General features: G+C 45.5%; 1 protein-coding gene across 1 annotated transcript; it reads right to left on the reverse strand.

Annotated features, from left to right (window-relative positions):
• Positions 1-241: 241 nt before the first annotated feature.
• On the reverse strand, positions 242-24,622 carry il17rd (interleukin 17 receptor D). The gene is made up of 13 exons (XM_076994298.1): positions 24,445-24,622; positions 11,850-11,907; positions 10,477-10,602; positions 8,070-8,188; positions 7,687-7,807; positions 7,503-7,547; positions 7,172-7,323; positions 5,448-5,513; positions 4,880-4,934; positions 4,598-4,708; positions 3,806-3,990; positions 2,496-3,456; positions 242-1,251 (listed from the first exon to the last, which is right to left on the reverse strand). Exons 1-13 carry the CDS (start codon positions 24,562-24,564, stop codon positions 1,133-1,135), a joined length of 2,238 nt encoding a protein of 745 aa, XP_076850413.1. The 5' UTR covers positions 24,565-24,622; the 3' UTR covers positions 242-1,132.
• Between the last annotated feature and the right edge of the window lie 892 nt (positions 24,623-25,514).

Consider the following 25,514-nt stretch of genomic DNA (forward strand, 5'->3'; position numbering starts at 1 on the left):
GCCCGGTCTGGTCTAGTGTGACAAACGCGCCTCTGCTGCCGTACAGTGGACGTACGTGACAACGCAAGCATCTTCAGTTAGTGAGAGATTATGTCAACGGTGTTCGTGCTGGGTTTATTCTTTACAGATGTTGGCTCTCACTTTGTTGGCTGTAGAACCCTATAGCTTTGTGTTATATACAAAACTAATAATGTGGCTTTCAAAAACTGGGGCCTTTTAATAACCACAATGACCAAATAAGACCAGTACAAATAAAAATTTAGGTTTTATTAAAATGTATTTCCTACATTAGAGTACTATAAAACAGTACAATGTTCATATATAATGTAGAAATCACTTCTAATATTATAAAAACTGTACAAAAAAGTAGATTTTCAGCAAACTGTAAATTCAAATATCTACAATTATTTGCTGATCTTAACTTCGTTGGTAGCAAAATATTTGCATAATCTAGTTCATTTATTGAATCCTTTGCTTCGACATTCAAACCACAACACCAAAATTATGAAATTTAAAAATGCAAAGCTCTTGAAATGAGTTCTCAACCAAAACAGTCAGTCATTATAATCAAAATCACCAGTGGGTAAAATAGTATTTCTGAACAAAAGTTGAACATATCTGCCACTGTTTATACCAAAGTAAACAGAATTTATTCTGACCAACAATGATAAAGGTTAATACAAATCAATAAATAAAACTCAAACATTTTTTTAAAAGCTTACCGACTTCCACATTCAAAACATGGTCGACATTTTCCTGGTACCAACATACACTGCGACACAAAAGTCTGAATGAGACATTTCCTGAAGTGGTAAACAGTAATTGGTCTTTTGATGAACCTTTGTATGCTATACTAATTGTCTCGATGCTTAGTGCTAACACTACAGAAGAAGGATGTACACTAACAAAATGCACAGCCGCTTTGGTTTAATAGCACGCCACGAACTCTGCTTCTCTTAGCAGTTCCCTTGTCCTGTGAAATTCAAATTCAATGGCTCAGTGAGAATCTCCAGGTTTCCTCACGCAAGAAAGCACGGGCTTCTTCGCTTCTGAGTCCGCGTGAGGGCTTGTTCACTCGAGTCACGTGAAAATGAAGGCAGTAAAGTGGCAATGCACATCCAGGCAATGGTCGCTAGGGGGAGCCTGGTGCTTCGAGCGCCTCACCCTGTTCCAGGTTGTGATGAAGCTCTGCTTTGCAGATGGTGGAGATGGTGCTGTGTAGCGAGCTGCCGACAGGGGGCTCCTCATCACCTGAAAACATAAAAGGAAGACTGTTAACTCTGAACTTTGGACTTTGGTGGACAGCGTGTAAGGTTGTGTGTGTTAGGGGGAAAAAAAAAGACAACAATATTTAGGTATTTTCCCAATTTATTTGCAAATGTACGCTAAATATAATTACAGCAAAAGCCTTTAAAGGTTTGTCTGGCATGGAATTTAAGAACATAGTTGGCTTTGTTCACTCATCCACTAGACCAGTGGTTCCCAAACTTTTTCTGCCATGCCCCCCTTTAGTAGATGAGAATATTTTTGCGCCCCCCCCCCTACACCCCCCCCCCCCCCATACTGACTAGGGATGTGTTGAAAACTTACAAAAACAATAGGTTCACAACTTTGGTTAAACATGAAAAAAATAAACTGTAAGAAACCTTTTAAATGGTTCAAGAATTCTAAATATAATTTAAAATAAATAAGGAGATGAAATAAGAGAAACAGCAATACATATGCGGCTAGTTTGCAAGCGCAGACATCACGCAGAGCACAAAGCATGTAACGGCCAGAAATATGTGTAGGCTACTGTCTCTTTAAGGGAGCGAGTGGAGCGCGCGTATGGAATATTGTTTTTTTTTAGCTTTCTGCCGTAGACCGAGTCAGACCACTGCTCTTTATTTTATTTCTGTAAGTAACGCATTAAATGAGCTTTGGACAACTCACCAGTTCATGTATGAACAGTGAAGTATTGCTGGAGCCCAGGTTTATTTTGGTCAACCAGCAAATAAGTGGAATACCACCAGCGCGAGTATTAAGGTTGAACTAACTCCGAAAGGCAAGCAATACAAGCATAGAATTAGACTGAATAGATCTGTTTTTATGGATCGGTCACATTGTCCCCGATACCCGATCTAGAATTTTTTCAGATATTAATATCGGAATCGGTGCATCCCTAAATTGACACATGTGCACGTTTTACTTTCAAGCTCCGCGCCCCCCCTGCAATAGCTCCGCGCCCCACCTAGGGGGCGCGCCCCCCACTTTGGGAACCACTGCACTAGACTAAGCATCTAGACGTCTGTCTAGCACACTGCACAGGTGTTCATGTGGCTGCCGTGTCCAGAGTGCTAACGTGTCCTGGAAATCAGCATTTGTTTGAAACCCAATTAATTATTTTCAGGCAGCTCCATTAACAATCTACTACAGCCCACAGCTACAGCTGTCAGCCCAGGTCTCATTGTTCTGAAACGTTATGCAGAAGGCATTTGTGTCAAAGGAGTTCTCACCTAGCCCAGAGGATGAAGATATGCTGTCGGCCAAGGACGAGGAGTCGGCCTGGTCTGGAGACAGGTCCTCCATCAGCGGGATAGACACCTCTGAGGAGGGCACTGACGAGTCATAGATACCAGAGTCTCTGGGCATTTCTGGAGGACTCGCAGAGTCGTCAGCCTGACACACAGGCCTTGGCGAGGCCATCGTCTCCTGGCTCGTGGACACAGATGTCACCAGCGCAGCCGCCGAACTCTCCCCCACGTCGCCCGCCACCAGCCCAGGAAGCGAGAAGACAGGTGCGACCTGCGTACTGTTCCTGATTGGCTGCTCGCTGTCGCGGGGTCGTTTCAGCACCACCTCGTTGAGCGCGAGGCCCCCCGAGTCGCGCCTGCGGCCGGAGGGCGGGGCCGGGGCCGGCGGCATGAGCTGGCGCTCAAACCAGTCGGGCTCCTGGGTGACGTGCTGGTGCATGTTACAGATGGCCACGTAGAGCGAGCGTCCCGACCTGCTGCGGAAGTAGTTGCGCTTGCTGACGTTGGGCGGCTGCGGCTCGCACTCGGGGAGGCCCGGTTGGCGCCAGTGGAGGCGCGAGAACAGTTGTGGCAGCTGCTCCATCAGCTTGAAGCGCGGGGCCAGGGCGAGCGTGGCGGGCACGTCACTCTCGCGCGAGTAGTCGAAGTACACGGCCATGAAGCGCGAGAGGTCGGCCGAGCTCTGGCGCGCCTCGAGCAGCTTCTCGCCGATCAGGGCGGCCGCCACCACGAACAGGTCCCTGCTGCTCACGTCGGCCGCAGGCTCCTCCCTGTTCCTCTCCTTGGAGATGGCCTTGCCTCTCCGATGCCTCTTCTCCACAAAGTACTTGAGGCCCTTGGAGCACACGGTGATGAGGAAGTGAGCCTCGTCGATGTTCCGGCTCAGCCAGGCCATCTGTCCTTCCTTGCAAATCTCCAGATGCTCCCAAAGATCTAACACCACCTGCAAGAAACAGCAGAATACATACGTAGCATGATTAGCTATTTTACGGCAAACTGAAATACAAAAATCACCAACAAAGCTCATTTACAAAGTTTGCTTTATGTGGAAAATGTTTGTGTGTCCAAAATATGTCCACAAACAAAGCGTTATAAAAGGTTTCAATCCCCTCCACAGCCAGCAGGTGGCAGTTTGTACATATAATTTCTAGAGAACTTCTAGCTCGTTCTAATGTCTGAAGAACACAATTAAGTCTTTGCCTTCACAGGATGTACAGTCGTGATATTTTTTCAAGTTGCCCTTTTATCAATCAAATCAATCTAAACTTGTCTTGGTGAAGATTGTTGCCTACATCGCAGCCACAGAAGTCTTGCAGGAAGAAGGCAAAACTCTGGATGACGGCGAGATGTTTGGAGCAGTCCTTCGTGGAGTAGCAGATGAAGACTTTGGGCCGCGGCCAGGGCCTCTCCGTGTTCAGAGCGGTGGTGTGAGACGACGACTCGGAGCTCTCTTCATCCAGGTGGGAGTAAATGTTCTCTGTGGAGAGATTCGCGATCAGAGATGAGAGTTGAACCAAGCTCAGAGAAGATTTGTAGTAAGCATTTCCGTGGGGTGGGGTGAGGGGGGGGGGGGGGTCTTGGAAGTTTCCGGTGAGTTGATCATTACCATATGAGAAAAGTTCACTTGGATTCACTATAAAAACATCACTATCAGCACAATTTTGTCTCCGAGGGGATCCAATCCCCAGGTGACTGTGGAAATCTTACACCGCTTAACAAACTTCATAAACCTGAACAGTAGACTCACACCTCAACCCAAACAGCAACCTTAACCTCAACAAAACCGCCTACTTGGAGGTTTTGAAGTACACATTTATTATTTCAGCTCTGTGAGACTCGCTGCACGCAAACAGCCTCACACGGACACCGCTTTTGTCCCGCGCAAGCAGAGCAACAGTAGAATGTGTGACTACAAATGCTTGGATTCTGCGAGCCATTAATCCTGGTACGTGCCAGGAGATTACAGAGCTCATCTTACAGGCATTGGACAAAAGCAAGTTTAAGGGGGGCCCGGATGGGGAGGAAGGGGGGGTGGGGGTGTTAAGATCTGCAGTAATGAGGAGAGCGGAGGCGGAGCCACGCACCTTGCTGTTTCTTGCGGCACATGACGGTGAAGAGGGTGGCGAAGGCGGACAGGATGACCAGGGGCGCAGTGATGGCCATGGCGCGGATGGGACCGGCCCAAGGGGAGTGCACTGAAAAAACACAACGACCGACCAAGCGTGAGCTCGTGCAGCTGAAGGAGCCGACGATGTGCGGCCACCAGTACGGCAGCTTCACCGAACACGCTCCCAATTCCATCCGCATGGTTTGGTCATTCGGCCACCGCAAGGTTTTTTTTTTTCCCACGATCTACAGCACCTCACCTTGGCTGACGTGGTACTGCGTCTGTCTCCTAGTGTTGTTGGTGTCGTCGCGGAGCTACAGGGGCGAGAAAACAAGAAAATGGCTTAATTTCTACTTGGCTTCAGGCAGTTTTCTTAACTCACATTAAAGTCACAGTGCCTGAACCAAAGTCCTGAATGGGGTTCGAGATTTGAAATTATAAGAATTTATAATAATTATTTAAAATTCTAATAAGTTTTTTTTATTTGCCAATGGTGTAGTAACAGATCTGAGTAATTTTAATCTTAAAGAAAATTTACTAAGCCTGTTTATGTAGATGCATTTAACTCTTCAACTCAAAGTCCAGCTCAAGTCTCAAGACACAGACCAGCAATAAGAAATCAAGTTACAATATCTGACTCGAATTTATCTTTAGTGCCGTATCTCTGTCTCTACTTAGGACACTGTGACATTACCATAACCATGAAGAACTCTGCATTAGCAATGAGAGATGAAACTTAAGCTCACAAATGCTGATTCAGTTTACTGCCACATATTTCCAGTTTCTTCAAAGACCTTTTAGTGCCATAATGTAGGCAAAGTACTCACCTCTATTGTATACGTTCCTGGGGTGACGTCTTGCAGAACACATGTTGTTTTTGGACTGTTGAGATCCTGTGAAAAGCAAACAGGCATTATAAACAAATCTTCTAAAGCTAGTCAGTACAGGAGAGCACGGTGCACATTAACACATCTTTACACACATACTCATCACAGAGTTCACAAAATTATTTATCGCATGAAGCAATCCAAATATATGCGAACATTATAATTAAGAGAAAGGATGAAGTCAGTCCACTTCAAACGTTTCCCAAGATTAAGAGTGATAGTTAGGTCTCTGGAATCCCCCACCAATACCCCTGCACACCTCAAATTTCAACCCATTATTGGTACAACAATGCATGGTATGTTAAAGCAGACATGGCGTATATCAGTGTAGCACAGCGAAAGTGACACTGGCCCCGCTGTTTTTCACGGTTTGAAAGGGAGAATGTGTGAGAGTGTATTAGGTCGTGGTAACCAAACCTTGGTTACCACAACTGGTGGGAACAAAACCTTGAGTTACTTGACAGCCAAAACAATTCTATGTGGCCCAAAACAAAACAGCGTGAATGTAAAATAGCTCAACCTAGTCACGTAACATACATGCCTATGCAAATGAAGCTCCTCTTAATGTGATTTGGGTGGGAAAGGGACAAACGGTTTGCCAAAAGTTACAAAGTGGTGCCTTCAGCCAGTGGTCCCTGATCACGCCCCCTCCCACTACACCCGAACACGACGAAATGATAAACTGGGCCAACCACAGTCTTCCCAGAGTAAATGACGGTTTATTTCCAATTCCCGTCCTGGGCTCTCAGTAGCACAGCGCTGCTGGGAAATCATTCAACTCTTCGTGTCTGCGTTTCCATCGCGACAAGAGCGTGAAAAGCCAGGGAACACATCTCCCCCGTGTCAGGAGTCGTCGAAACGACCCCATGAGGTGCAGGGCCGTTAGCCGACTCGCCCGACGCGTCTATATATTATTCCTGTGTCTGGCAAGAACATTACACGCTGCTGAATGCATTAGCCCTGAACATCCCTCCCTCTACGCCCTGCCCACTACGTCCTGTTGCAGTGGAGCCATCTACGTGCCCATAAGTGTGGTGTTTGGGGGAAAATGGATGTGTTTTTCGAATGCTGCTAAATTCTCATCTATGTATTAACTACAGCAGATTTGGCGAGACGGGTGAATTGTTTACTTAAGCACTTGGTGAATTTTTTCTGATGAGAACGTTGGTGCTCACAGGGCTAGAACATTATATGGTCAATGAGAGTTCTTGCTCGGAAAACCCAGAGCTCTGCACTCGACACAGTGTGTGCAGCCAACGTTCTGACCCATGGAGAACCTGAAGGGTGGAGAACCCAGTGACTAACTAGCTACAGTTGGCCAGCTTGGCAGCTTCACTAGCTACAGGCTGCGTAGTCGAGGCCAATGAGGTGAAGGCTCGATAACTTCAGCTTTGCCATGTCCCAAACCTGGAGATTTTCCAAAAAATATGGAATTCAAATCCATGTTTTGATTATTTTTTGTAATGGCTATCGTGTGTTAACATACATTCTAGTGCTCACTTCATCAGTAACGTTTTCCTTCACTCACAAAACAAGACACTAAGTACATACAAGTTTGATTATGACCGTAGCACATGCAAGTATGGTTATTCTTAGTGCTCCACTTCAGCAGAGACTCTACGTTAACCTCATTAGTATTTCGGTATAAAGTGAAGTGTGCTAACCGGTTTGCAGCGCTTCAGTCTGAAATGGAGCTCCTGGCGCAGCTTGTAGTAGAGGTAGTAGGTGTTGTAGCCAAACGCTGGAGGAGCAGGATCGAACACAACTTGCAAGTTCGAGCCGATCTGAGAGACGTTTAGTGTCCTGGGCTTCCAAACTGTCAAAAAAAAAGGGAGGCAGAATAATTTATACCACTTTTCACCCCCACAACATATCTTAAGAGTAGGAGGTTTATATTCCTATGGTATTTTATTTATTTACTGACAGAAACTGATCCCAGATCAGTACTCCACATCCAAAGCATGCAAAAATCACCCCGCAGCCCAAGGAACTCACATGGTTTGCAGACGAGGTTGTCCGGGCCAAGAAGCACTTCACAACCTGTAACACAATGAAAGGGGGATGGGCCAGGGCCGAGAGCGATTCATTATGTGGTCCTAGCACTCCATGTGCACAGAATGGGATGCTGTAACAGAAAAGGCCCCCTGTGGCTTGTGGAAGGCAGTGACACGGAACTTACTGTTGGTACGCAGGAAGGAAGGTGGGAAGAAGCTGTCGTTCATGAAGGTGGGGAACGGAACAATGCGGACCATGTAGTCCATGTCGAAGGCCAGACCGACGAAGGGCTGAGAGCTCACTCTCTGTTGAACAGCCATTGTCATGTGCTCATTATTGCCAAAACTAACTTGATCAACCCTTGAAACCGACAATTTCATGGGCACGGAAAGACATTCTGCATTTCGTTGCCTTCTACCTCTACATGTATAATGACAATAAAAATGGATCTAATCTAATTCAGTCTTGGAAAAGATAGTAATGTTAGTGATGACCACAGAAAATACGGTTTCATTCGAGGTGTAGCGTGTGTGAATCCAGACACTAATGTTCACCATGTTTACTTACAACGTTCTTAAAGGAGAAGCCGAGTTGTCGAGGGTCTTTCAGGATCATGTGTTGACAGTGCTTCTTTTCTGGGTTCTTGTCCTCCAGATACACTCGAAAGCCCTTCACATGTTCTATCCCTGCATGAAAGGACACCTTCAGTATTGGACATTCGCGCTTAACCAGAATAAATCACACGGTTATCAGTGTGACAGCATGTGTGCTCGCTGGGATTCAAACCCACAACATTGGGTGGTGTTTGCACTTTGCTCCAATCTGCTATGCAGTTCAGTTAATACATGCTGGTGACGAACACGTGTATTCCCACAATGGGAAAAGATTACAATTACAACAAAAATTATTACTACTAATACTACAATTATTACTACATTATTATTATCACAATGGCAACATCAGCTGCATGGACAACTTCTGTGGCTTCAGCTTAAGTGCTGTTTTTGTCTCATCTTTGTGTCATGAGAAAAATGAAAGTCACAAAAATAAACAGCAACTTATTTCAGAATACTGTAGGATCTTCAAACGGATACGAGCTGAAACAGCGACAAACTATGGCGTGAGTCTGTGCAGCCCTTCAGGTTGTGTCAAAGATCACCACTGCAGGCAGGGGATTGATGAGCTTTTATGGTTTACATTTCAAGAGCCCCTTTCGAAAGTCCTCCAAGAGAACTTGGTCTCAGTATAAGAGTTGGTGTGTGTTCCTCTGAGCCTAGATAAGACGACCTTTTGGTGTCCCAAATTGCTAGCGCCACGCGGTCTGAAAGCACAGGGTCAAAGGCATGAAAACCTGCAAGCCTTTTGCACCGCCCCCTTCCTTCTCTTTTATTGGCACCACCGGAGCAGGAAAAGCGGCCTTTAACGCACAGAGGGGGGTGGGGGGTGCGTGCGTGCCAAGGGAGCGTTCCGGTGCCCTTCAACGAGTGCCAGCCAACCTCCCTCTTAATTACATTTCTCTCTTATCAGTTGCAGGGGAAGACAAGAGAAAAGCGGTGGACCCACCCTCCCCACACACACGCACGCACGCACACACACACTCCGTGTGGTTCCGATTACCACGGCGGGGGAACGGGGCTGAAAGGGCCCGGCCCTTCGCAGGAGCATGTAACTCCACACCTCAGTCAGCTCACGGGCGCCATCGGGCACGGACGCACCGTCCACACTCCCTCAAAAAGCCGCCGGAGACCCAGAGGCAAAGAGCGGAAAGGTAAAACAACAAGAAAAAAAAAACAACAAGGAAAAAAGCTGTTGGACTGGTTTCGGGCTCTGTGGTTCTTTCACGCTCTTATCGAGCTGTTCGGCATTCACGAAGTGCCCCATACCAGCTCGGTACAGCAGGATAGGGCACCACGTCTCAGGCTTTTTCTTCTCTTTTTTTTTTTTACTTTAGCTTTTTTCTTTCTTTACATTTCTGTGCTGTATACCGGAGCTGTGTCGAGTCCTGTCCCGGTGAAAAGGATTAACCTCCAGCAAACAAAGGGACACATTGTTTGCTACTCAGGCGAAAAGCTCGCATTACCAAGTTCAATAGCGCCTCGACAGACGGAAGCCAAAGAGGACACCCCCACCTCACTTCACCACCGCCCCTCCTGCTCCTTTGGCCTCTAAACACACACTCACACGCACACCCCCGCGCGTGCATGCATTCTTCCGAGGACGGAGATCACTGCGCTTCCGACGTGCGGGTCGCTTCCCGTCCTCAGCCAGATCTGGGCTAACTAAGAACTAACCAGGTGAGGGGGGCAGAAGTGTTCACACCTCCGATCAGGAGGGGCCGATTTGAGAACGAGGTCTGGCTCAAGGAGTGGCTCCTCAGAATGACCCCCCCCCCCCCCCCCCCCCATTGCCTAACCTCCTGTGCCAGACCATCAGAGACGGGCGAGAGAAACAACCCCAGTGCGCTGCCAAGCGTGTCAGACACGCATGCTTTTAAAGGCATCTGTTTTGTTATGGGTTTCAAGTTCTGAGTCGAGTTCACCATTCTCAGAGACCCGTTCCGTTTCTCTCACGGGACAGAACCATTAGGTGTTGTAGCGCGACCCAAGTGCTCCTAAAGCAGAGCACCGCCGAGATTCCCCAGGTTAAGTTCCTATATATATCAGACATGGAGGTACAATGCGTCCTAGCTGGACATTTCTGATTCACGGTGTCGGTAAGAAGGTACTTGGAAACAAGGCCTGGAAGACCTGTGTTCTGGAGAATGTACCTGACTGCATTGTACCAGTTTTCAGGTCAAGAGCTGCACTCATTTACAGTGTAAATTGCAAAAAATTGGAAATTGCAAAAAAAAAAGGAAATTTCTAAATTTACTAGTGACATAACAGTTTTGAGCCAAGCCCTCAAAAACCCCTCATGCAACTACGCCTGGAGAATGGAAGGGTATAGCGTGAGTTTTAAGAAAAAGGGGCCCTACCAAGTGGACTTGCCATCCAATGGACCATTACAGCTGCCTGGTTATCACAGGCCAAGTGGCTGAAGGTGATGTTGTTCACTTCATGAATAGCGTGCTTCCCCCATAGGTTCCAGTTCAAAGAGCAGTCTAGAAAAGTTGAGAAAGGGGGAGGGAGGAGAAAAAGAGAGAGAGAGAAAAATATATAAATATACACACACACACAAATACAACGCAGTCAGGAGTTACAGCACTGATCTGGTGGAATACGAGTGCTTCAGGGGCAAATGTGAAAGGCTTTAGTTTAGGAGCAGATGAATGAAACATTACGAGGGGGGGGGTATATGGGGGGGGGGTTACTGTGCACTGGGCTTCTTTGAGAGATGCTCTGCGAGATTCTTTGGCATGCTGCGGGTGAAAACATGCACCCATGTGAGGAGCCTCTCCACCCTTAACCCCCCACCACCCACTTCCTCCTCCAGACCCCTTTCAGCCGGGCAGCCTGCTAGCGGGGCAGCAGGAAGTGGAAAAGGAGCAGCCGGCTGTGTCGCTCACGCCCCCCGTGGCCCTCTTAGTGGCAGCGCCATTGTGATGCTAACGAGGGGCGTCTTTCAGCTCGCGGTTGTTCCCTGCCCGCGCTCGCGCACAATGGGGGCCGACCGCTGAGAGAATCGGGATTAGTCGTGGGCGAGAAATGTGACTTTTTGGCACATTCGTTGGCATAGGGTGGGTTGGAGTGTGTATGAGTAAGGGGGGCAGGTTGGAGTTGTGCGTGAGTGTGTATGAGTACTGGGGTGGGGTGGAGTTGTGCGCGAGTGTGTATGAGTAGTGGCGGATTGGAGTTGTGTGCAAGTGTGTATGGGTAAAGAGGGATTGGAGTTGTGCGTGAGTGTGTATGGGTAAGGAGGGATTGGAGTTGTGCGTGAGTGTGTATGGGTAAGGGGGGATTGGAGTTGTGCGTGAGTGTGTATGGGTAAGGGGGGATTTGAGTTGTGCGCGAGTGTGTATGGGTAAGGAGGGATTGGAGTTGTGCGTGAGTGTGTATGGGTAAGGAGGGGATTTGAGTTGTGTGCGAGTGTGTATGGGTAAGGGGGGATTTGAGTTGTGCGCGAGTGTGTATGAGTATTGGGGTGGGGTGGAGTTGCGCGTGAGTGTGTATGAGTAAGGGCGGATTGGAGTTGTGCGCGAGTGTGTATGGGTAAGGAGGGATTTGAGTTGTGCGTGAGTGTGTATGAGTAAGGGGGGGTTTGAGCTGTGCACCAGTGTGTATGAGTAAAGGGGGGTTTGAGTTGCGTGAGTGTGCAGGGGGGAGCAGCAATGGAAGCTTAAAGAATCTATAGGAGCACGAACAGCTCAGGGGCAGAAAGTAAGTAAATAAATAAATGATTGTGGCTTACTGTCATTTCGAAATGTGATGAGCTTGCGTCCATTCTCATCGGAACTAGATTGGACTCCCTGCAAAAAAAAAAAAAATGGTTTTACAAAATGTAACTTCGACTTTGCAGTACATAGAATACTGACCACACTGAGATAACACTGAGGGCATGATGTGGTTAAAAAAAAACCCCAGAAGCTCAAGAGAGCAGGCATACAAGAGGTTACAAAAACCAGCTGTAATTCTTGTGGTGACAGCCACACTACAGAATCCTACAATTAGGCCACCGGCAGCTTGTGCATACACTCAGTGGCCACGTTTGACGCCAGCATCAAAACAACAAACAACAGCAAAAAGCCTCCAGCCATAGGAAGAGTAGTCGTCCATTCCTTCATGGCAGGGAGTTTGTCAAGTGAGAAGGTGAGGCAGTTACTACTGGTCTGAGAACAGTGTTAAAAGGTGAATCATCATTCAAGTCAAAACAGATGAGCTTGCGTGACTGAAGCAGACGGAGGCGGAGCGAGACAAGAGGAGAGGAGTCCCGCACTGCACGTCTGATCAAGACTGAAGTTAAAGCGAAAATAATAAACAAAGCCTGCATACAGGACGGGAAGGATGTGGAAGACACCACACAGTTGTGCACCACTGCATTTTAGGGTGGCCTCGTAATAAAAGATCCGATCGGGTTTATCGTGTTATCTTGATTAGAGGAAGTTTTTTTTACAAGACAGGAAGAAATACACAGTTAATCACCCCATTTGACATAGCCTGAGAAACTTAAGAGCCTAAGCATTTAAAGACACACACGCACACGATTGAATCCTAGTCCGGCAGTCACAGTACAAATGCAGATTTTACGGAGAAGCCCACATCTGGTGTGTTAAGAGCCGTGGTGTCACCACTAAGCAAATCTTGTGATTCAAAAATTCTTGCAATACTAAAACTTTTGTGCCGTGATCCCCTGCCACACCTCTCGTTTTCTTTCAGCAATTTATTTCACATTTGCTGTTTTCTGCAATTCCTGGGACAGGAGTGTGACAGAAGTGCACTGTGGATGCACTACGCTCAAGATGATGGCCAAGCCAAGAGAGATGATAGTAAAATCATAAAAATAAACCTGTTTGGACTGGAAGACTGAACATCAGGCCAAATCCTCCCCGCCCAATTCATCTGGAAACCTTCCATTCCCTCAGCAAACATCTCATCTCTCCAAACATGTTAATGAACCATGGTTCCCACCCCCACCACCACCTCAGCAGCACCAGGGAGCACTGCTGCAAAGCCCTACAACTACACAAACACACAACAGGGCTGCCAGTTTTGGCGGGAAGGGCTTGGCACAGCTGGCCCAGTAGCTGTAACGTGGACGCTGGTTATAAATGTGTATTAATTACTGCATGTTCTTCTGCTGATGTATGTAGCGACTGCAGTTACTTGGAGCAAACACATGTTGACATGACAAACCACACTGTTCATTTTTTGATGTTCTTGCTCAGATCGTATTTGCCCATCTTGGCGGGTCATATTAATAACTGAGTGACCTGTGTCTGTCTGCAATATGATTGTATTTAGAATCACGGACACGTTCCTGTTGGACATATGCACCCCCACCAAAAATAGTATCGTTCATGAGAACTCGTGTTATTAATGATATATAAATAAATCAGAGGAGAGTCACTTCAGGTTTTAATATTACACCTGATGAAATGACTTGGCTAAATAATTGCGAAATCGTTCCTTTAATAGTATGTTTTGAAATTAAAATTTTGAAAAAAGGTGCATGCAATACTTCTTTAAAGTACCATCTTTAAAATGTAAGATATAAAACATTTTTATTTGATGTGTGTACAGGGTCAGATGATGTAATCACTTCTCAACGAGCAGGACTTAACAGTACATTTATCCACTTCCCCAGTACAATGTCTTCGCCCCCACAGCCAATCAAGCCCCCACTTCTCAAGAAAGGCATTACTGAGACCACCATGGCAGACATGAAAAACTACTGAGCATTGTTCAATTCAAACACTCATTCAAATTCCATGTGCCAGGCTGAGGTAATTAATAAGTTTGTCAATAGAAGAAAAAGAAAACCCCGGGTGGGGGAGGGGGGGGGGGGGGGTTCTGTCAGACAAGGAATTACAGCCAATTTGGTTAAAGCTGCTTGAGGGGACATGTTGGGTCCTTTTAAGCCAAACGCTTTCAGGTCACAAAAATGTTTACTGCTATGGAGAGTGCAGGGCGGTGCTCCAATACCTCATCAGAACCGAGGTGAGGGAGTGAGGCCCTAATGGGAGTGAGGTCCAGCATTGTGCTAATGGGTCCTGCTGCGTCGTGGCGGGGCGACGCAAGCACAGCAGGGTCCTTTGGCTTGCTGCAGACAGGCAGCTGCCGTGGCCGCCTAAGTGCACCTGCAGCCAATCAGAGCGGCCCGGCCGCTGACCAGAACCTCACACCTCGCAGACGCTGGAGGCTGGTTTTGCAGCATGCACGTGTCAGGATTGGGGGGGGGGGTCAGGAAAGAGGCGAGGGAAGGGTGTGGGTCCCCCATGGGGTGGCACAACACCTCCTAACAAGCCCGTCACACTCACCCTCAGCACCCCCCTGAACGACACTATCCCGCATTTATAGCCCACTGCAACAAGCTCCAAGCCACTACTTCCTTCCTTTCCTTTTGTTCTTACAGCGGATTGGCCTTGCTGGCAGGGGGACCCAGGCCCAAAGCCTCTACCGGCCCCCTTCTGATGTTCTTGCTTTCAGTGCTTCTAGTAGCCCTAAAACTTCAAATGGACGGGTTGGCTATGGGGAGCAGGGGGTGGAGCTGAGGGGAGGGGCGGCAGGGCTGTAACTGGGGTCCATAAAACCTCCAGCATCGCATGTGGCAAACGGGCAGCCAAGCTGGCCAGGGGGCACGGGGAGAGGGTCAGTCGCCGGTCAGTCAAGAGTCGCAGGGCTTTATTGAGCCTTATTAAGAGAGTGCGAGGGAGTCAGGGAGAGAAAAGCCTCCGTGTGCTCGGAAAAACCCGGGCCTGTTGCTTAATGACCTGGTTCGTTAAGCAGCATATGAAAACACGCAATGAGCGCAGGAGGACACGGCATTATGACAGCACCACTACAGACGCTCTCGGAAACTGGGCACTAATTAAGATAACTTGAGAAAGCTCATTTGAAATACGGATGGTGATAAAAGGTTTTAGCATGAATGGTTTACCATGTAGTTGATGCCTCAAACTAGCTAGATGCAAACCCATAAATATAATGGATTGCTTCCGAAAATTAGCTGGCACTGGGTTATGGTCAAAAATATAAATATCAAGTACAAATGCAAATTGGTTCTACCCATCAGCGGGTCATTATCCTTCAACTCTTGCCTAGCTTTCAAAACCAAATAGGTCTAGCATAGGTATTCCATGGGGGTTAAAACAATATATTTTGATGGCCACACTTCACAAGAACATCTGTAAAAGTAGATCTTCTTTAGCAGAACGTCATACAAAAGGAATCCAGAATAATATATAACCAGCCCACTATTTTAGCTAGAGATGGTAGTGGAACAATTTGAGCGAGGGGTATTTTAGGTGGCTGATGGCGTCCCAGATGGTGAAATGGACCAGTAAGTGGTTATGACTGCGCTCCGATTTGGGCAGACTTCTGCGATCAGGACATGTTTGAACAGACAGCAGTAGCAGGTGAGGGCTAGGAGGTGTGTTTCCTGTAACACGCACCAAAGCTTCCTTCAACCAGGTGTTCCGTCTCCACTTCGAATAATAACAGTAATTATACCATCTGAGGAGAGATGCTTGAGAGGCCAGGTACTTATTCTGGACTCTACGTTCTTTCTTTCAATTTCTCTCTCTCACACACACACACACACACACGCACACGCTCAGAAAGTTGTGTGTTCATCTGTGCAAGTCACAAACACGACTTTGAGCTACAGAGCATCATCAGTTTGGCACAAACATCAACCAAACAAACGTCTGTTCACTCTGCAGGACTGCCACTGTCCCGTTGAGATCAAAGGCTGCCTGGTTTGCAACAGTCTGTTTTCCCTCTCTTGGCATCCATCTTCACACATGAAGCTAATTTAATGAGAACACTGCCAGCCATGTTACAAGTGGAGATGGTTCTCTTTAAATTCCCCATTAGCAGCAGCCCATATGGAGACAACTCCAAAAAAACCAGCACACTCTTTTTCTTTCAAAAAGGGAAGCATTTGTTTGATCCTTGAGCCCTCAAACCCGCACAAACTCACACGCCCACAACTTCTGAACCTCTGAGAAGAAAAGTGTGTGTGTGGGTGTAGGCATGTGTTCTGAATGCTTTTCCCTTAGGAAAAAAACATGTACATTATCAGCTTGCATTTGCTGGATGCCAGACAGGTCTCATAGGGATACTCTGGCGACACTGATTAATTAGGGTACAATTACTGCTAGTCTTGGGTGGGGGAGGGGGCTGTTTGCCCAACTAATCTTGTAGCTCAGAGGGGAAATGATGTCTTGCTTAATTAGTTGGCAACATTTGTTGGACTTGTGTAAAGTTCAAGCCTCAACCCACCAACTCAACCCTCCCACAATGCTCCTTTTACCAATCACACCTACTTTAAAGAACCAGTGGGTTGGTCCCTGTTTACTAGATGGGGGATGAACTCCATATGCCTCCCAGATGATGTATAGAACAGCATGAATATCAGCGCAAAACACATGAAAAGATTGAGCAGATACTTGAATACGCGGATGGATCTGAGGAACCTTATATCAAAATTATTTTATTAGCCCTCATGCAAAAATGAAAGAAAGGGACTGAAAGGAGCATACGCAGACCCACCCACCGCCATCCACCCAAAGTGGAGCAGGAAACCTTTAGTGGCCTAAATTTGGGGTTAAAGGTGGAGGCCTGTGTTTGCCATCAAGTCTACATTATATGAGATACTGCTCCTGAAATCCTCCTTATCGCATAATGTTAAGCTGTTCCTAATGTGCTTCTACAAACCCCAATCTATCGAAATAAAGACCCAAAGGCCTCTCATCGCCGTTTGCTGCCATCACAAATAGCCTGTAGTACATGGGCAACATTGGGTCGAGCCACGACAGAACCGTGGGCTCTCTGTAACATCCCGGTGAGAACACCTAGGACAATGAAACGGACCTCGCAAATGATGGGGAGCAGCACCATTATAATCTAATTGATCAATTAGCTGGGACCATTTGATTTTACTTTTCTCCCTTTTTGAGGTTACCTTGGAGATTTGGCCTGAGGGAATGGCACGGCTTCTGAGACAGCGTCTTACGAACTCTGGCACATGACCCATTTACTGTAGAAGACTGCAGCTAAGCCATCTGTCATTATTCGCAGGGCCAGGCCATCTAAGAATTCCCCTTCCCTGCATCCATTTCAAAGGATACCTTCAAAGAACTCCTACTCGCAGGAGAAACTACAGATGGGTATCATTTGAAGGAGGTGGGGGGAAGGTGGGTGGGGACTGCACAGCTCAGTGACTCAGCGGTTTTCAGTTTTTAAAGAAAACGGACCAGTGATGGTGCATTCATCAGTTCTTAGATGAAATTACATCCATGCTTTGACAAGTGCCCGTAATCTGTAACAAGGACAATGAAATCCAAAAAAATAAATCAATCAATTGACTTGCATTTCTTGCTCCTAACAGTGCGGAAGGAGAGTTTCAACTGGACGTTTACAAGATGCCCACCCAGAGGTTGACTCGTACCCCCATGGTCATGAGTCCAGCGCATCTGAGCGAGAGGAAATGATCACCTTCTTGCATTTGGTTTGACAAATCTGACCACAACTGTGCTCCAACCAACAACCCCGACATGCTGTTCTCATTATACCTAACATGTGTCTCCCATTTCGCATTCCCAAAAGGAGTCTTTTTTCTATGGGACAATCGCCTGTGTGTCCTTTATCTGTGCCCTTCTAACGCCAATTAATCATCACGTTGTTTGTGTGTGTGTGTGTGTGTGTTGCTTTTAAGATAGCCCAAAACCCACAAACCGTATAAGATCTGTAGGCATTCTCGTTAGATCTGTTCTGTGCTTTAAGGAAAATTCCTAGTGGCTCCTAGTTTGCTGAGTCACATGATAAATTGATAAAAATGGGCAGGATGTCTAGCAACACAATTTCATCCTGTTACAATACATTGTAACACAATAATACAATATATTATATTATATATATATATATATATATATATATATATATATATATATATATATATATATATATATATATATATATGAATATTATATATAATTATATTATATATTATATACAATATATTGTAATACAATATATTAAATGATCAATAACAATATCATAACTCAACTGCATCACAAAATTATCCAAATCTTTTGAATTTAATTTTTGGGCTAATGCATTTCTTCACTAGTTTACAAAGTGAGAATTCTTGCATTTGTGCATCACACGCATATGTGATTGGCTGCTTCCCAGTTAATGCAACATAGCTATAGGTGGTCATATGGCACCAATGAGGCAAGTATCAGTTGCACAGATCTCTGCAATTATATGGGACTCTGCGCAAGCACTTACCTTGATGACAATTACAAACATCCTGATATTTGAATGCAGTTTCAAACATGAGTGGCTCAATGCATCTTTGATGTCTTCCAAACCCCCTCAGCCTGCCTGATGAAAAGTGGTAGTGTTGGCGCATGGTCTGATGGCACTCATGCATATCGGCGATGAGCTCTGAACAGTAGTCTTGAATTAAGGCTCATCAAGGCAGCCTTTCAATTATATAATTATGCTAATGATCATGCATTCCTTATTGACCTATGGAAAGAATGAAAAGGCCTGAACTAATGAGCACTTTAAATAAGTACCAGACAAGGTAGGAAACATTTCACACACACACACATACACACACACACCACACACACACACACACTTTATATATGCACATATACATATACACAGACTTCTCTAGAAATCAAATATATTATATATATATATGGGTGAGGTCGGGTGGACAAGGTCTGATGAAACCTCTCAAGGCTGTGGGTCAAAATCTGTGGGCCGTCTGGTTTAACCATCCCCTGCTCGGATTTTTTCCCCAATACCTTTCTTGTTTCGCTCGAGCCAGGCCAGCGTACAGCACAGCCAGGCCAGGCCCTTTCGAAACGCAACCACATGCGATGAAATTAGCGCTTAAATGCTTGTTGGTTCGTTTCTGTAAACAAGATCTTTGCGTGCTGTTGTAGTGCTCTCTTTATCTCGAGCGGTCATGTTCTCACGAGATGGCCGTGATCACATCCCCAACCGCCCACACACAAAAAAAAAACCCACAAAAAAAAACACAAATGCCCTCAAAACTATACCGTGCAGGTTCCACCAGGCACGGAGGCAGCAAAAACCTCCAAAGCAGTAAAGAAAGTTTTAACTGCCCCTGAGAGGGACATTGACAAGCTTGAGTAACGTATGCACATAACGCTCATGTCTTTAACAGACACCAAGTTTCCTCGCCAGACAGCCGACGGACCAGATTACTTTTCCAGCTTCAAACGCTCCGGATGGAAGTTGCCCCTTGCCACTGACAGATGACCCGAGTCCCTGCCTGAGGGATTGCAGGAGGATCCACAAAAATGTTCCCGGGTCAGCACCGTCTATCATTCCGCAACGAGGAGGTCGGCACAGGTGTCGGTTTGCGCGGCTGCGCCTCTGAACCGTGAACCTCCTTGAATGGATTTAAGAGCCTATGCATAGATGACCTCACCTCTACACTGCGCACCATGAAGTCCATGCTCTGGAGCTACTGTGCTCCACGTGATGGTCTACAGCATGTGGAAGAGGAGAAACTTGCATATTCCAAAAAACATATACATATACAATTTGAATTTACACCACAGCCTTATTTAAGCTCTTCAACATTTGCAATCCTTTATCTACTAAAATCATATCTCGTTACCATGCTGACTAAAATTCCTCTTATGAGTGAAGTGTAAACAGCCAGTAGACAACACTAGGAACAGGCCCAGGCATGTCCGCTGAAGGAATGACATGACAGGAATTGAACTTCAAAGTCTTTCCAAAGCCTTTCATTTGGACCAGGAAACTGCATTAATTGTTCTTAGTGGCTTTAAAAAAGTGGGGACACTACTTTGTATCAAAAAAGGAGGCAGACAGTGACATACTGGACTGAAATTACTGACTGGGTCCTTGAGGACCATGATACATCATGCCTATGTTTCCCAGATTCAGGCATGGAAAGATCCGCCAGATGACATAACTGAACAATATACGTCTTCATGGGGAGAACAGGAGCTTGTGGGATTTGAAGTGTTGTGTTTCACGCTTTAAGAATGCACTGCTGCCCAGAGCATTCTAAAACTCAGTAACCATAGAAAAGAGGACTTGCCCTTCTCTCTAATGGAAAACCCACATCATGTGCCAAATGAGATCAATTAATATGAATGCATTCGCGCACACATGCACACACACACACACACACACACACACACACACACACACACACACACACACACACACACACACACACACACACAATCCTGCACACCTGTAGGTTACCATTCTGAGCAGGACAACAAGATTTAGATTCAGCGACAGACAAACAGGTCAAATGCAGGATAACTATGGTTGCTCTTAAACAAAGCACACCACAACAAGGAGCAAATTATTAAAGCAGTCGGAGGAAAAAATGCGACCCCCCCCCCCCCAAGTAAAGAGAGTCCTCATGCTTCATCCTATGAAGAGACAATCTCAAGCCACCACTGCCTGGAATCTAAAGGCAGGAAGTCCTTTAGCATCAGATCCTTGATTAGGCCAGAGGAAAGAACAGCTAATTGATTGTAATGACTTCAATCTGGTGGCCAAAGGAAAGACTTTGGAGGAGCCTGATCAGCACATATCAGATTACAGACCGGAGGGTCACCATGCCTGCAGATCCCTCATGGTGGAGTGTACCAAATCTTACGCAAGGTCAAATTACAAGCATCTTGGTTTTCTGAAGAGAGCTTTCCTTATGCTGGTTTAATTAGATGTTTCGTCCAGCTATTTAAATGATGAATCAGACAGGGTGGATTTTTATTTTCTTCAAGGAAAAAAGGTGGGAAAGAAAGCAATTTAAACTGAACGAAGAATTCCACTATTGTTGACTTGTTTTAATGCAGCAGTCAAGAGATCAGAAGCCTGATCTAGAAGATTACAACAAGCCTTCTGACCAAACCAGTGACACCCCAGAGGTGACTGGAATGGCTGGAGATTTAATTCACTTTCAACATGCCTCCGTTTACCAGCGACATTAGCCCATTCACGTCGAACAGCGGGGGTACGTTCCTCGTCAAAGGGAGCGCTGTTGCAGAAAGCCCCCAGACCTTGCATTCATAAAAAAGAAGGGAAAAAAGGTTTGCTACGAGCTAGGCCGATTCAGAACTAGCCAACCAGGGATTTTCCCACCGCAGCACAAGACATGGCCTCCAAGGTTACGAGTTGCTTGGATGGTTTTCAATGCTCCCTTAAAGGTGGTGCAGAAATAAGTTGCACACCCCCTCTTCCACACACACACACACACACACACACACACCTTCTCCATCATTCATCTGCAGCCCAAAGTTGTGAAAATAAAAAAAGGGAAATGTGTAGATAGGAGGGGGTAAGGAAAGCAGGCCAGTGCAGGAAGGTGCTTCCCGTTTGCACTCCTGCCACTGCGTGCGGGAGATTGCGGGACTGCGGCACCGAGCGGCTTGGCGAGGGTCCCGCTTGTGTGCGTCTGAGGACAATGTTAAACATTTTTCTTTTGTGGCACTGGGTTCAGTTGACACAGAATGCTGATGCGCTATTCGAGTCACAAGAGGTGACCAGTGTAAAGACATTTCATGGTGCACAATGAGTCCTTCTATATTAACTCTGATCATTTGTAGTGAGCTGCTTGTTCTCTGCTCACTGTCCATCTATAAAGTCAATCTGAAGTAGCCACTAGCCCTTCACACTTTTACATGACACTAAACTCCCCTGCATTACTGACAGCACAACATTTTGAAAACAAGAGACTTTATGGGCTAAATAAAATGACAAAACTTTCAGTTAAAAGGTTACATATAAACAAAAAGCAGGTGTGGTGTTGCTTCTTGGTCAAGATAAGTCCAAAATTTTCCATTTGGGGGAATAATGTGAATTGTACAAAGAAAAAAATACAAAGGGGAAGAACCCTACATTTTTTTTGGTCTTTGACCTACCGTCATGCAGTGAAAGAAATATTGTGCACAGTATTCTGTGTATAATACAGGCTAAAGAAATTCCCTGATTAAATTATTTAAATTTAATAATTTGTTAAGAGATGCTTTCGAAATTCCAAACCCCAAATTTCAATTTCCCCAAACTAGACAGACCATCTGATCAGCATGTTACATCTACAGTTAGAAGTATAACTCACAATAGAAACAGTATTTCTTCACAAGTCTTACTTCAGAGTCCCAGACTCAGAGGCACATAAAGTGTTTTCCCCTCACTCTTCAAACTGGCTTGAGAGGCTTACATAAAGAAACCACCACAGTTCAGGTCTCCCTTAATGCTAATCACAAAGATTTGCGATCGCAGAGTCCCAGAAACTGATGTTCTCCTTGGAAACAATGTCTAAGCTCCTGGCTTGGAGATTGGCTGACATCACCGTCCACTCTGGGCCCACGACTTCACCAGCTGAATGGGACGTGATTTATTTATTTATTGACCGTAACTATTTAAACCAATTTTTCGCAGCTGGCAATATCCGTCAAGTAACGAATTCTAACGCGGAGTGGATTGACTAATTCATTTCTGTTTTAGCATAGACACGGAATGTGTGGTCGGCCTCGGAGAGGAACGCCTGGCTCGTTTCAGGGGGCCTGAACAATTCCTTGGCAGTTGTGTGTCTCGGGGAGCCTGTGGGGAGGACCAATGGCAGGATGCTATTGAGTCGAGAGCCCTGGGAGTTCCGGAGCGCCGGCACTTTCATCCAAAGCCAGGGAGCCCCCGCTGGGATTTTGCGTGAAGTCTCCAGCCCTCTCATCGGGGACAAGCTTGGAGTGAAGCGGAGGCCAATTTAAATATTCACCTTTTTATTTTCTTTTGCAATCTGCGACGTTTATCATCGTATTATAATCTATCCACCTATTAGGCATGATTCAAGTTCCTCAAGATTGACTAGGTTTAACTAGATCAATGATGAATTAGGTAGATATTCCTTTCACATTAAATAATCATTCTTTTTATGCCAGAATTTTACAACTCAGAAGTCTTTCACTTGCAGACATAAATTACCAAACAAATATGTTGAATGTTTAACCGGTGCAAAAACTAAAACGACACTTCACATCACGCAGGAATCTCAAGCTTTAAAAGACGGATTTAAGCTCTCCCAATTTTTATGACTTTGCATTAGCATGCAGACTATATCATGAGTAAAAACTACCGGAGGTGAGTTCCCTCACACCTGTAAATGAGTATGGAAGTGTTTCTATCAGCAACCTGCCTGCTCGCGGCTTTAAAGTGGCTGTGGTCTGAGGGAGGAAATACCACAGCATTTTAATAGAGCCAGCAGCTCCTTTACTTCCTATGGGAAATCACTTCAAAGCATCTTGGCTCCTGGGAAGAAGATGCACACAGTCCAGCAACAGCGCGTCAGTCATCAACGAGCCATTCAGTTCCCCCAATCAAATAAACAATCGAACTACAATCGCGACGGCTGCACAACGTTCCTCCAGCAACACGTAAAATATCAACACAAATTAAAAGCTCTGACAAACCAGATTTGTTTAAATCCTGTTAAAGAATTATCCTGCATAATGTGTCACAACTTAAATGGCTTTCGATATAATTGTGTTCAACAGTTTTTCCGTACATGACCTTAACTAAAACTAAAGCAAACAAAAATAAGCATTTTGTGACGCTCCTGTTGCAAAGTTTCATTACTTCCTCTGCTGATCTCTTGTTTACTACTATTCAACTGGAACGACAAAAGGTTTGAGAATCCTCGCCGGAATTCAACAAGACGGGTCAGGTCAAGCGGACCGTTGAGAACAATAGACCTCGCTGATTGACTTCTTCACACATATAACAAGTGTAAACACCACTTCCACTCCATGAGTCTTCCTGTCCGGATGAATACTGTTTGTACAAACCAGGCCTTCTTTACAACCAAACGCCCCACACAATACCCTAAAACCATTAACCTGCTTTACCCTACAGTTGATTATTTTATTGCAATAACACGCCCGAAACAGTCGTTTGTTTTTCTTGAGACGTCTCTCGAGCAAGTTATAAAAGATTATAAAGTTCTAAAACGCCTATTTTTTCCACAAAGTGTATTAAAGATTAGATTTTATAGTCTATAAGGTTATATACCGCGTATATAACCTTGACAAGTGGTTCGTTCGATACCAATGAGCAAACCTGTACAAAACACGTATGTTGTGGTCACTCCTTGATTTGTGCATATGACTAAATATAACACCTGTCTTTAGTGTGGGACATCCTAACCGCCCGACAAGCAGCGCCACCTCACACAACTCTGCGTGACTCCGCAGCAAAGCTCCGCTTGCGATGCGTCTTTGTTACGCGTCCTGGAAAGTTGGAAATGTGTTTCTGCTTACCTTGTAACCGCATTTTTCCAAATTTCCTCTCTTTCCTGCATTTGCTGCCGATTCTGCGTCGTGAAAGAAAAACAGGAACAACGTTGTTATGACCTGTAAAAGTCTAACTCGCCTAGCCATGCCTGCTCGTCCATGAATCCCCGCTGAATCCGAAATGAACGCGGATTCTCCTCGCAGCGTGCTGATATCCGGATGGAGATTTGCGGCTCTCCACTAGGTGGGGCAGCGGGTGTTACCGCCCCCTGAGCCCCAACAGAAAGAAATCCCTAGAGTCTTGGTTATTCATGATTAGGCAGACTATTTGACTTCCGATATGTCCCTACTGTATAACGAAATGGCACTTGTGCTAAATGTTAACGTGGATTTAGGCTGGGTTTAAGAGTTGATACGTACACAGGGAAGTAACGCGACATAGTGCCAATCCAACCAGTGGATGAGGGCTTAAGGAGATGCGTTTCCCTTTCAAACGCACAAAATTTTATGAAGAATAGCTTATATGAATTGCTTTAAGCAATGTTTCTGCAGTCTCAGCCAAAAAAAAGACCCAGAAAAAGGGGGTAAGAATTTCTCAAAACGTACTATGAAAATTGTTAACTAGATGAATACAGTAGTTACTGTATTACCACCAAAAGTGTTTCAAAGTCCGTATGTAAATTCACACACAATGAGTTTATCCTGGGACTAACTAACAAAAATATTTTTCCTATAGGAGTAATGCGATGTTTAGCATACAAGTGAAGCAGATATGAAAACTGAATAGCCTACTTGGAAAAAGCCATTTAGAAGATTATATTTCTTTTGTCAATGACTATATAAAATAGAATGTATCCAAAACATTACAAAAGGGTATGAACTAATAATGTGATTGTTCTAATGATTAAAACCGAGACTACGTATACAGCTAATGCGTGTTTGACTGCGGAGATCAAAGCGCGCAGGCGGAGGTTCATGGGAAAGATGTGCATTTGAGCGCGCGCGCGCTATGGGCAGGAACACCCAGCTCTTTCTTTCAGGCGATCTTCTGTTACTATTGATGTGAACATGAAAAGACTCTTTTTGTTTTCAGCGTG

This window comes from Brachyhypopomus gauderio, unplaced genomic scaffold, assembly GCF_052324685.1.
Source record: "Brachyhypopomus gauderio isolate BG-103 unplaced genomic scaffold, BGAUD_0.2 sc138, whole genome shotgun sequence".
Lineage (NCBI taxonomy): Eukaryota > Metazoa > Chordata > Actinopteri > Gymnotiformes > Hypopomidae > Brachyhypopomus > Brachyhypopomus gauderio.

What these genes read in the sequence shown, in the direction of transcription:
- il17rd (XM_076994298.1), bottom strand. Translation starts at nt 24,564, where the DNA reads ATGGCTAGGCGAGTTAGACTTTTACAGGTCATAACAACGTTGTTCCTG. An exon ending in TTCCTTCCTGCGTACCAACA is followed by an intron (nt 7,548 to 7,686) that starts GTAAGTTCCGTG and finishes ATTGTGTTACAG; the next exon opens with GTTGTGAAGTGCTTCTTGGC. An exon ending in CAGGAACGTATACAATAGAG is followed by an intron (nt 4,935 to 5,447) that starts GTGAGTACTTTG and finishes TCGCCCCTGTAG; the next exon opens with CTCCGCGACGACACCAACAA.